Source organism: Taudactylus pleione, unplaced genomic scaffold (assembly GCF_031769625.1).
Source record: "Taudactylus pleione unplaced genomic scaffold, aTauple2 ptg001127l, whole genome shotgun sequence".
NCBI classification, from domain to species: Eukaryota; Metazoa; Chordata; class Amphibia; order Anura; family Myobatrachidae; genus Taudactylus; species Taudactylus pleione.
The window spans coordinates 94054-107561 of NW_028285528.1; the positions used below are offsets into that span (position 1 = coordinate 94054).

The 13508-nt window shown below is 40.4% G+C and overlaps 1 protein-coding gene across 5 annotated transcripts in view; it reads left to right on the forward strand.

The window, feature by feature from the left end:
• The first annotated feature begins 1080 nt into the window (after positions 1-1080).
• LOC148453573 (uncharacterized) overlaps positions 1081-13508 on the forward strand; it is a 286887-nt gene continuing 274459 nt past the window's right edge. The window contains exons 1-6 of one of the 5 annotated variants that reach the window (XM_088461960.1): positions 1096-1173; positions 2289-2486; positions 3665-3781; positions 3899-3996; positions 4155-4455; positions 7886-8694. In XM_088461960.1, coding sequence (XP_088318086.1) covers positions 3700-3781; positions 3899-3996; positions 4155-4455; positions 7886-8694 — 1290 coding nt within the window. In that variant the 5' untranslated portion in view covers positions 1096-1173; positions 2289-2486; positions 3665-3699. Of the gene's footprint in view, positions 1174-2288; positions 2487-3664; positions 3782-3898; positions 4001-4154; positions 4456-7885; positions 8695-13508 lie in introns of those variants that run through there. The other 4 variants (XM_088461959.1, XM_088461957.1, XM_088461961.1 and 1 more) reach the window with 4 other exon arrangements.

The following is a 13508-nucleotide window of genomic DNA, read 5'->3' on the forward strand; positions in this document are numbered from 1 at the left end:
GTGGTATTATTATTATATAGGGGAGAGGGGACTGTATAGTGATATATGAGGGGGAATAGCACCGCTCCCGGCACACAATTATATGTGGTATTATTATTATATAGGGGAGAGGGGACTGTACAGTGATATATGAGGGGGAATAACAGCTCCCAGCACACACTGATATGTGGTATTATTATATAGGGGAGAGGGGATCGTACAGTGAGATATGAGTGGGAATAACACAGCTCCCATCACATACTGATATGTGGTATTATTACATAGGGGAGAAGGGACTGTACAGTACACATCAATTATGCCATTTTCCTCCACTTTGCAATTTATCACTCCAAAAATGACATGTCTTTATTGGGCAATTTACGCAATTTAAAAAATTCATATTACCAAATAAGTCCTTAAGGAGGGTGTCCCATTGTTTCCTAACTAAGTCCTGACATTTTTACCTTTATATAGGTATTTTCCACAACTTTTTACCTGCTTAGAAGATGATGATAACTAATGCGCAAAAAACGTTATGTAGAATTTGCACCCGTGAAAAGCGCATCTAATAAGATTGCGCGATAAGTATTTATTTCTACCATAAGCCATTTTTCATGAAAAAGAAGTATATCGTGTCTAATTGAATTCTCCTCTTAATGTGATTGTGGGCATGAAACTCAAAAAAATGATATAACAAAAGGCAAAAATAATAATTCTCTTTAATTCATCCCTTTGTAACAAAATTAAAGTTTAGCAATTTGAATAAAGAGGTGTCTGGGTGGATCATGGCTCCTGGGGCCTTGCCGTTTTATATTTCCGGATCTAAACTGCAAAGAATTGTCAGCCGACTAATTCTAGCCCCCAGCCCCCAGTTGTGGTGGTTTGTCCTTTAGCAACATAGGATTGTGTGACTTCATCTAAGGTGCCTTATTTAGCTGGATCTGAGAAACACTGACCAGATCTCCATAGCTCGGGGAGGAGGGCTTACTGGTCACATGGTGTTTCCTACCTGTGTATGTGACTTGTACTCTGATATTAATTGTAAATAATATTTTCATTCCTAGGTAAATCAGCTCTAAGGAACTTCACGTGAGAGTCCTGTATAAATCATTGAGGATGGACAAGGCCAAGAGTCACATGACTGAGAGAATAATAGATCTCACCCTGGAGATCATCAACCTGCTGACTGGGGAGGTGAGAGGGTCTGGGAATGTCACAGTGACATCACTTATATTTATAGTAATAATACAGGGACATGACTGGGGAGGTGAGAGGATCTGGGAGTGTCACAGTGACATCACTTATATCTATAGTAATAATACAGGGACATGACTGGGGAGGTGAGGGGATCTGGGGGTGTCACAGTGACATCACTTATATCTATAGTAATAATACAGGGACATGACTGGGGAGGTGAGGGCATCTGGGAATGTCACAGTGACATCACTTTTACCTATACAAATAATACAGGGATATGACTGGGGAGGTGAGGGGGATATGGGAGTGTCACAGTGACATCACTTATATCTATACTAATAATACAGGGATATGACTGGTGAGGTAAAGGGATTTGGGAGTGTCACAGTGACATCACTTATGTCTATAGTATTAATACAGGGACATGACTGGGGAGGTGAGAGGATCTGGGAGTGTCCCAGTGACATCACAGATATCTATAGTAATAATACAGGGACATGACTGGGGAGGTGACGGGATCTGGGAGTGTCACAGTGACATCACTTATGTTTATAGTAATAATACAGGGAGGTGAGGAGATCTGGGAGTGTCACAGTGACATCACTTATATCTATAGTAATAATACAGGGACATAACTGTGGAGGTGAGGGGACCTGGGAGTGTCACAGTGACATCACTTATATCTATAGTAATAATACAGGGACATGACTGGTAAGGTAAGGGGATTTGGGAGTGTCACAGTGACATCACTTATGTCTATAGTAATAATACAGGGACATGACTGGGGAGGTGAGAGGATCTGGGAGTGTCCCAGTGACATCACATAAATCTATAGTTATAAGAAAGGGATATGACTGGGGAGTTTAAGGGATCTGGGAGTATCAGTGCCTCAGTACTCACAGGAGCTGGGATATATTACCTTGCTCACGGTATCTTGTTTTATTTCTTTTCTATCACTGAAATGAAAATGGCAGGAGATGTGCTATATTCTGTCCACTTTCCTGTACATAGTAAACTGTATAGGGGTTTTATTTGTAAGACTGACCCTTGCATATTTTACACTGATGACAATAAACTACTCCATGAGTATAAATTTCTCCCCCAATACACAGGATTACACAGTAGTGAAGAAGACATCCAGTGAGTGTGAGACACCCAGCAGCCGTCCCTGTGTGTCAGAAGGACTGAGCAGGACCCAGAGCCCCATCACAGTGCCTCCACCTCACTCACTAATACAAGAGAGACACAATGACAAGAAGATTCTGGAACTCGCCAAAAGGATCATTCAGCTGCTGACTGGAGAGGAGACTGCTGGGAATGGGACATTATACAGTAACATCAGGGGATGTGTCTGGGTGATATCTGGAGAGGTGACTGCTGGGAACGGGACATTATACAGTAACACCAGGGGATGTGTCTGGGTGATGACTGGAGAGGTGACTGCCTGGAACGGGACATTATACAGTAACACCAGAGGATGTGTCTGAGTGATGACTGGAGAGGTCACTGCTGGGAACGGGACCTTATACAGTAACACCAGGGGATGTGTCTGGGTGATGACTGGAGAGGTGACTGCTGGGAACGGGACATTATACAGTAACACCAGGGGATGTGTCTGGGTGACTGCTGGGGATGGGACATTATACAGTAACACCAGAGGATGTGTCTGGGTGATGACTGGAGAGGTGACTGCTGGGAATGGGACAATGTACAGTAACACCAGGGGATGTGTCTGGGTGATGTCTGGAGAGGTGACTGCTGGGAACGGAACATTATACAGTAACACCAGGGGATGTGTCTGGGTGGACTGGAGTGGTGACTGCTGGGAATGGGACATTATACAGTAACACCAGGGCATGTGTCTTGGTGATGACTGGAGAGGTGACTGCTGGAAACGGGACATTATACAGTAACACCAGAGGATGTGTCTGGACGATGACTGGAGAGGTGACTGCTGGGAACGGGACATTATACAGTAACACCAGGGGATGTGTCTGGGTGATGACTGGAGAGGTGACTGCTGGGAACGGGACATTATACAGTAACACCAGAAGATGTGTCTGGGTGATGACTGGAGAGGTGACTGCTGGGAACGGGACCTTATACAGTAACACCAGGGGATGTGTCTGGGTGATGACTGGAGAGGTGACTGCTGGGAATGGGACAATGTACAGTAACACCAGGGGATGTGTCTGGGTGATGTCTGGAGAGGTGACTGCTGGGAACGGAACATTATACAGTAACACCAGGGGATGTGTCTGGGTGATGACTGGAGTGGTGACTGCTGGGAATGGGACATTATACAGTAACACCAGGGCATGTGTCTTGGTGATGATTGGAGAGGTGACTGCTGGGAACGGGACTTTATACAGTAACACCAGGGGAGGTGTCTGGGTGATGACTGGAGAGGTGACTGCTGGGAATGGCACATTATTCAGTAACACCAAGGGATGTGTCTGGGTGATGATTGTATCATTGTGTGTGTCAGGTTCCTATAAGTTGTCAGGATGTCACTATGTCTCCATGCAGGAGGGGGAGTTTATAGAGGAACACAGGGGTCTGTGTAAAGACGTGATGGAGAATCACCGGCCCCTCACATCACTGGGTAAGAGGAGACTGTCATTTATTGTACAGGGGAGAGCAGGTATGGGGGCCCTGTATATACACGTCATCTGATAATCACATATATACAATGTACTCAGTCACTGTGTGTCTCCTACAGATGGAACCAGTAAAAGAAATACCCCAGAGAGATGTCCCCGTCCTCTATATTCACAGGAGTGTACAGAGGAAAATAACAGGACCCCACAGGAGCATCAGGTAGGTGGGATTTAGGGTCTCGCCAATATACCAAAGTGACTCACTGTATGATCTGTATAGAAACTGTGTGTGTATTATTAACTAGAATTCTTTTACTTAATGTGAATCAATAAAATCTGACATTGTTCAACTGTTTTCTTGTTTTGTGGGTAACTTAGGGTGAAAGTCTGGCTAATATAAAGGTAGAATATATAGAGGGAGAAGAAGAGACGTATGTGACTGATATGAAGTCAGAAGATATAGAGGGAGAAGAAGAGACATATGTGACTGATATGAAGGCAGAAGATACAGAGGGAGAAGAAGAGACGTATGTGACTGATATGAAGGCAGAAGATATAGAGGGAGAAGAGACGTATGTGACTGATATGAAGACAGAAGATACAGAGGGAGAAGAAGAGACGTATGTGAGGGGTGATCAGCAGTATAAGGAGGAGGAAATCACTACAGATATTAGCACAGGTTAGTAATAAACACTTATTACAGAAAACAGTCCCATGTTCTTCTTGCTCAGTCACTACAACAATTTCTTATCCTGCACCCTCCTCTGTCAGTACAGACTAACAAGGAAAATGTATCTGCCCAGTTGCGGAGTCAGAAGCAATCAGCCCCTATTAGACTCCTGCTCTCCCACTCACATCATGTTACTGTGTGTTACCAGCCCAGAGATCTGACCAGTCCCCTCCCCACACTCTCTGGTGTAGCTCATACATCAGGATCCATCAGTCCCTATTATTCTCCTGCTCTCCGCCTCACATCATATCACTGTGTGTTACCAGCCCAGAGATCTGACCAGTCTCCTCCACACACTCTCTGGTGTAGCTCATACATCAGGAGCCATCAGCCCCTATTATACTCCTGCTCTCTCTTCACATCATGTCACTGTGTGTTACCATCCCAGAGATCTGACCTGTCCCCTCCCCACACTCTCTGGTGTATCTCAGACATCAGGAGCCATCAGCCCCTATTATACTCCTGCTCTCCCCCTCACATCATGTCACTGTGTGTTACCAGCCCAGAGATCTGACCAGTCTCCTCCCCACACTCTCTGGTGTATCTCATACATCAGGAGCCATCAGCCCCTATTATACTCCTGCTCTCCCCCTCACATCATGTCACTGTGTGTTACCAGCCCAGAGATCTGACCAGTCTCCTCCCCACACTCTCTGGTGTAGCTCATACATCAGGAGCCATCAGCCCCTATTATACTCCTGCTCTCCCTCTCACATCATGTCACTGTGTGTTACCAGCCCAGAGATCTGACCAATCTCCTCCCCACACTCTCTGGTGTATCTTGTACATCAGGAGCCATCATCCCCTATTATACTCCTGCTCTCCTCTTCACATCATGTCACTGTTACCAGCACAGAGATCTGACCAGTCTCCTCCCCACACTCTCTAGTGTATCTCATACATCAGGACCATCAGCCCCTATTATACTCCTGCTCTCCCACTCACATCATGTCACTGTGTGTTACCAGCCCAGAGATCTGACCAGTCTCCTACTCACACTCTCTGGTGTATCTCATACATCAGGAGCCATCAGCCCCTATTATTCTCCTGCTCTCCACCTCACATCATGTCACTGTGTGTTACCAGCCCAGAGATCTGACCCGTCTCTTCCCCACACTCTCTGGTGTAGCTCATACATCAGGAGCCATCAGCCCCTATTATACTCCTGCTCTCCCTCTCACATCATGTCACTGTGTGTTACCAGCCCAGAGATCTGACCAGTCTCCTCCCCACACTCTCTGGTGTAGCTCATACATCAGGAGCCATCAGTCCCTATTATTCTCCTGCTCTCCTCCTCACTTCATGTCACTGTGTGTTACCAGCCCAGAGATCTGACCAGTCTCCTCCCCACACTCTGGTGTATCTCATACATCAGGAGCCATCATCCCCTATTATACTCCTTCTTTCCCCCTCACATCATGTCACTGTGTGTTACCAGCCCAGAGATCTGACCAGTCTCCTCCCCACACTCTCTGGTGTATCTTGTACATCAGGAGCCATCAGCCTCTATTATACTCCTGCTCTCCTCTTCACATCATGTCACTGTGTTACCAGCACAGAGATCTGACCAGTCTCCTCCCAACACTCTCTAGTGTATCTCATACATCAGGAGCCATCATCCCCTATTATACTCCTGCTCTCCCCCTCACATCATGTCACTGTGTGTTACCAGCCCAGAGATCTGACCAGTCTCCTCCCCACACTCTCTGGTGTATCTCATACATCATTACCCATCAGCCCCTATTAGACTCCTGTTATCTATCATTTAAACATTTTAGAAGTCAACACTTTATTGTGTGTAATGGTAGCAATACAATACAGTACATCACACTAAGTGGTACCTAAAGCAGTTGCCATGTCAGAAGTAACCCACACAGTGTACCTGGGAGGGTGCAGCACCCCACACCCCAAATACTGACGGATGTCAGTCAGTGCAATCACCTCCTGTATGCGCATCCAGAGACACAACTCTCAGGTGCAATGTTCTGGAGAAGTGTGAGGGGATCCCTAGTCCTGCAGCCTAACACTGCCAAGGGCTGGTCTTCTTCCCATTGTACCATCCTGTAATACCGTCCTGCTCCACTATCCAGTTTCTTGTAGGAGCCTAAACTTCACACCCCAGAGGACGTTACACAGTACTGAGCCCCAACACCCTCCTGTCCTGTCCATGTAATACAGCTCAGTGCCCACAATGTAGGTGTACACCCCTGTGCAGGTAAAGCATTAGTGTGTCCCCTGGTATTGGGTATCCCTGCAGGGGGGCTGGGTGTGATGTACATTCCCCCTGATTACTAGTTACCCCCTGTGGTGTGAGTGCCTTAGTGTCTGAGTGTTACTGGGATAGAACAATGGGACTGGTAATGAGGAGGGGGATCTATGATAATGACGGGTCCATCCTCTAGTTATCTCCTCGTAGTCATGTGTGACACCCCGCACCCTCCAGCTGTTCTGTGCTCCCTGCCTCAGAGACAGACAGAGGACATGGCCACAGATAGACTTCCTCTAATACCTTTCATATGTCACCTGGTAATGTTACATATACACAACATGACAGCCTAACTGTTCACAGTACTACTATACACCCCCTTATGTGCTGTCTATACCCCTCACCCACAGTGTATGCTGCACATTACTACTATACACCCCCTTATGTGCTATCTATGCCCCTCACCCACATTGTATCCTGCACATTACTACTATACACCCCACTATGTGCTGTCTATACCCCTCACCCACAGTATATGCTGCACATTTACTACTATACACCCCCTTATGTGCTGCCTATACCCCTCACCCACAGTATATGCTGCACATTACTACTATACACCCCATTATGTGCTGTCTATACCCCTCACCCACAGTATGTGCTACACAGTACTACTATACACCCCTTTATGTGTTGCCTATAGCCCTCACCCACATTGTATCCTGCACATTTCTACTATACACCCCCCTAATTGCTGTCTATACCTGACTATAATCCTACAAAATCCCAGACTTTCTGCAAGTGTACCTAGAAGAATTGATGCTGTTTTGAAGGCATAGGGTGGTGACACCAAATATTGATTTGATTTAGATTTCTCTTCTGTTCATTCACTTTGCATTTTGTTAATTGGTAAAATTTAAATATTAACATTTCTGTGTTTGAAAGCATTATTTCTTTGCAGCATTTTTTCCGAACTTTAAAACTTGTGCACAGTATTTTATCTTTTCAGACAAGAGTCATCGTTTTTATTTTGTAAATGTATCGTAATTACTTGTAATCTGGAAAACTAAATAAAACCACTAAACCTTGAGAACTTAGTAATAGTAGGAAGATCTGTTCCTAGTTAAAATAATATGGAAATAATTCTGTTTCCATACATTTTATTTCCAACAGATGGATGCACAATCAAGAATACCTTAGAGGGAGATCTAATTTTGTGTCCACATTTTAAAACAGAAGATAACATCATTCAGGGTACTCCAAGAGACATCCCCATTACTCTAAATTTGCATCCAATACCTCACAGTGCAGATATATTATCTGATCCCTCTAATTATAAGGAATGTTCCCCTGATACCTCCAATATTGCTACACACAATACAGCTCACAGAGGTGATAAAAGCTTTCTCTGTTCTGAGTGTGGGAAATGTTTCACAAGGAAAACAAGTCTTGTTAAACATCAGCGAACTCACACAGGTGAAAGACCATTTCCATGTTCTGAGTGTGGGAAATGTTTTACACAGAACTCAGAACTTGTTACACATCAGAGAAGTCACACAGGTGAGAAGCCATTTCCATGTTCTGAGTGTGGGAAATGTTTTGCACAGAAATCATTTCTTGTTACACATCAAAGAAGTCACACAGGTGAGAAACCATTTCCATGTTCTGTGTGTGGGAAATGTTTTTCACATAAATCACCTCTTGTTACACATCAGAGAAGTCACACAGGTGAGAGACCATTTCCATGTTCTGAGTGTGGGAAATGTTTTGCACGGAAATCACATCTTATTGTGCATGAGCGATTTCACACAGGTGCGAAACCATTTCTATTCTCTGAGTGTGGAAAATGTTTTACAGAGAAATCAGCTATTAAAAGACATCAAAGATGTCACACAGGTGAGAAACCATTTCCATGTTCTGAGTGTGGGAAATGTTTTACAGAGAAATCAGCACTTATTAGACATCAGAGATGTCACAGGTGAGAAGCCATTTCCATGCTCTGATTGTGGGAAATGTTTCACAGAAAAATTACATCTTGTTAGACATCAAAAACATCACACAGGGGAGAAACCATTTCCATGCTTTGAGTGTAGAAAATGTTTTACACAGAAATCAGATCTTGTTACACATCAAATAACACATAAAAAAACATGAGCTGATAGGCATAAAATACAATACTTTAAATAATACAAACTCTTCAAATCTTTTGGCTAATCTTTTGTGTTTTCAGTACCAGTAATAGCAAAATGGACAATACACAGCGCCATCAGTAGACTAAACATTGGTACATTTTCCACACAACAATAAACTCGTAATAAAGGGAAGTATATATTACACAGTCATGACCAACAGAAGAGAACAAACAAAGGAAAGAGCAGGGAGGGAAATATGTATTTTGTGTTGCTAACCAAAAGCAAGTAGTCCTCAGTCTCCTTATACTCTAGCCAAGAGAACCATGTGGTGACAAATTCCCAATGTCAGTCCATCGGGGAGAACATCACATCTTCCATCTGATGTTATACGTATGTGATGTAATGAGTTGCTTGTAATTGTCATTACCTGTGTGTGATGGGGATCAGTGAAACATAGATTATAGTAGCACACTGCCTGTTATTGTTTAATGTTACCTTTGACAGGTGTTGTTCCATAATAAGTAATATTCTCCAAACCAGTATACTTAAGAATTTGTCATTTTATTAATTAATTAAATAATTAGATCAAGCCCTTTTAACTGGGACATATTCTCCCAGGGTTATAATGCAGGAATAACAACGATTGACATTGTCACTCAATACTTATACATTATTACAATATTCAGATTATACGCCCCTTTAACGCCCACTACCATTATCAGATAATAGACAAAGCTTATTTTTGTTAACTCCTCCTTAAGAAAGACTCGAAACTGAATTCCTTTTGAGTGATACTCATGGAGTATTACATCCCATATTTAGTCTGAATAGTTTCCCCAGCACAAGGACACATATATGGGCATGATCTCTTCACTGTGTTAGATAAACAGTTTCCCTCGGGTGCGGCCTTAAACACATCACGCTCATTTCCATTTAAAACTAAGTTTGAACAGAGAAACAAAATGGAAGTACCAATGCCCTGTTAAATCTCATGTACTGCTTCATTATACAGCATAAAGCATATGTAAATATGGAATTATGTAAATTAGTCTTCAACAGCTCCACCCTTAGATAAGCACATTAATTACATGTGCTATATCTCATCTCCATCTCTTGTATGTTTTCATTTTTAAAGTAGCCATCTGAATACAGCATAGGCCACCTACAAAAATCAGGATTAAGATTTCAAGAATAAACTTTGTCTGTACATAAAACATGTTAAAAAACATTTGTAAACCTGAAAATCAAAGTTAGTATCTAATCATGATCATCATAAATCACTTTAGAGTCTCTATCACAATGTATACATAGAAATTCTTCTTTTATAGTATAAGTCTCATTTATGTAATTGATAATAATGGTTTCTTCATCTGTAGTATTATTAGTCAAATAATTTCATCATTGAATTTCAAGATTTGTATAAAAGTTCGATAATATCCTCCAGTCTGTACAATTAAGCAATCAATTATGACGGTGTTGTAGTAATAGTTCATTCCGGAATATTTTAATAAATGTCCAACATATATGAATGTCTTATCATATAAAGTCCAGTATCATTGTCAATAAATTAGTCCAGTTCAATAATTTAATGTTGATTATACAAATATCCCCAATTATCATACGTAAGGATGTTAGCAAAGTTGTTTCCAACATGATGTCTCACTGAAGTATCAATCAGAGAAATGTATTTTTATTCACTGGATCAATATCTCTTGTAAAACGTCTGGCATCCTGCAAAATAACTTATCACAAATTATTATGAGTTATCACATAAAATTGTAGCATCAGTTTGCCTAAAAAGGAAATATCTTCTGAATTAATTGGCAATAATTTGTAAGCATACTTTCCTCATAGGTAATAAAGATTATCTGGTAACAAGAAAATAACATCAAACTGAAATATCATGGTAGTAATTAGTATTACTAACGTCTGAACTATATGATCTGTATCACTGTTTGGAACACTCAATATTGGAACTAATCCCTAGCAGTGTATAATCAAATGTCTCATTGTAAAAATACATTGTACATAATAAGCATTCAGTCCTTTAAAAATCTTCCTTACATTGATCAGTATAGCCAGGAATTTAAGGTTTGTACACAGTAAAGATTTTATTACAATATTATGACTCAACATTTTCTACTTGTTTTGGACTAGTAAACATTCCTGTAGTTATTCAGATCTGAGGTGTCTGTTTCATTTCATATACTTTCTTATTAAAACAGAATGGAATGCGTTCACTTACATATGAAAATAACATAATTATTAGTGGTTTTGTGAAGTTATAGTTATCAGTAACCCCTTTTCCTGTTTACAACCTTCTTTCACAATTCTCACATGTTTTTATGTTAATTATCTTAGTATTTTCAGTATATTTCAACTCAAGAATGGTTCTGGCACAAATTCAACAATTAATAGCATTTAATACTTTACCCATCAATGAATATTTTTTGTAGAATTGGATACTCTTTTGAATAATATCCATACACCATAGTATACATCTTTCTTCTGGTTTAGTACAGTAAATGCCAATGCACTTTTCAATAGATGAAAAATCAGACTTCTGATGCCGATCATTTTCCCTGCTTAGAAAAGAGGAAGGAAAGGACTTATTAGAATAACCCCATCATCCACACTACTGGATGTGTAGTCATACCAGACCATGAACCCTTGCTCGCCCTCTCTCCAAAATAAAAATAAGTCTCAATGTTGCAATAAACACGATTGTTTCCATCACGCAGCTAAGGTTCCGTTGTCATCAGTCTATATCATAGTCTATTTGTGGGCAATAATCTCCATCTTGATTGAAGAGTTCTCATAGTCTTATTTCACAGTCTCTATATCAGCACTTGAGTCTGAGGATAAGTCCCCTTTAAGCTCAGATCTCTCTCTGACCTTTTTCACTGTGAGCCATGAATCCAGGTGTCCTTCTCAGCAATCTTTATAGCTGTATCTGTTGTCAGCATCACTTTGCCATGCCAAGGACCATCCCATTGATCTGTAAGGGAACCAGAATGTAACAAACTTCTCATCATACCATCATAGTCTCTAGACTGTATTTCATCTTCTGCATCAAATGCTGATGTTAGTTGAATATCCTGTTGAGCTTCCCCAAAATTGTTCTTGTTGTAGCTGCTTAGACAATTGTATAAAATATTGAACAGTCAAATCATGTTGTAATCTCAAATCAGTCTTTGGTTTAGTAACACATCTTGATTGTAGTTCAAAAAAACAATTAATAATAAGGAGAGATTGAGATAAGGCTCAGGTGTGATTCTATTACTATGAAGCACCAAATGTAGGCCTTCAAACAATGCCATTGCTGTCTCTTTTGTAAGTTTAACTCATTTGTTTTTTATAACACCATTGTGTGTAACTTTCCTTTTATTCCCATCATTTCACTTATTTGAAAAACTTTCCTTGTAACTTTCAATAACACTTACAGTAAGCAACCTATACCTGACATACAAATTCTTCCAAAATCTCTTCTCTTAGCATTATGGAGCTATACATTCGGTAAACTCCAAGAACATGCTAACACTATATTTTACAACATCCTGAAACCTTAATAATAACATACTTTAATCCTCTAAAACGACATGCCCCACTCCTTTCTAATCGACATACTTCAATCCTTCTCATCGACATACTTTAAATAATTTTTTTTCTTCATTGGTAACTGAATAAAATCAATTATCAATAGTACTTTGAAAATGTTTTAGTAGGTATCATTTTCTCTTCATTATTTATCATCTGAATGACATAAACATTCACATTTTCACTTTATCTCTGGCTCGAGCATACCAGTAAGATTATACAATGTGATTTATATTATCTGCTCTTAAAAGTACTAACCCATGAACAATCTCTATAAGGCTTGTAATAATTTCAATTCTACTCAAATACCCATTATCATCTTCTCTTGTACCAATGCTCTAATTCCCAGACATTGACCTCATTGTGAGAAGTATTTTCCTGATATTGTCTTTATTGGTAAAATGTGATATTTTTAAACAACATCAACTGAGTTTCTATAACTGATTCATCATATGTACTTAAAATTACCTTTCATACTACCCTGTAAGCTAATATGTTACCCATGAAAATAATATCAATCTCTTTAGTTTGTACCCGACACTTAATTACTACAAGTTATTATCAGTAAACATATCGCTTCTTTCAGTTCTTTAACTGTTTGTACATGTATAATTGTAGTTCCCAGAAGCTATGCGGTAACCCCTATGCTTCCAATTGCTACAATCAATACTGTACATTACATTCAGCTAACTACGTTGATTGTAGTAGTCACTGTAATGCATACGCTGTAACCAAAAAAACATTATGTATCTGTCTGTAACAGTTATCATCAGTAAAGAGAACTAAGTCAAGATTATCTAATGAAACTTCCCATTACTGAAAAATATTTTTATATTTCATTATTGCAAACATGTTCATTGTCTTCCTTTTTCCTCACCATTAACTATTATCAACCATATTCCCCCCTGTTGAGGATAAAGATCAATGTAGCACAATTGAAATTATGACATATGTAAGATTGATATGAGTCTAAGATATTATCTCCCATTGAGAAAATCTGGCTGTAGGAACATGTTTAAGTTGAGTATTATTAAATATCTGAATAACCGTATGTAAAACCAATAGAT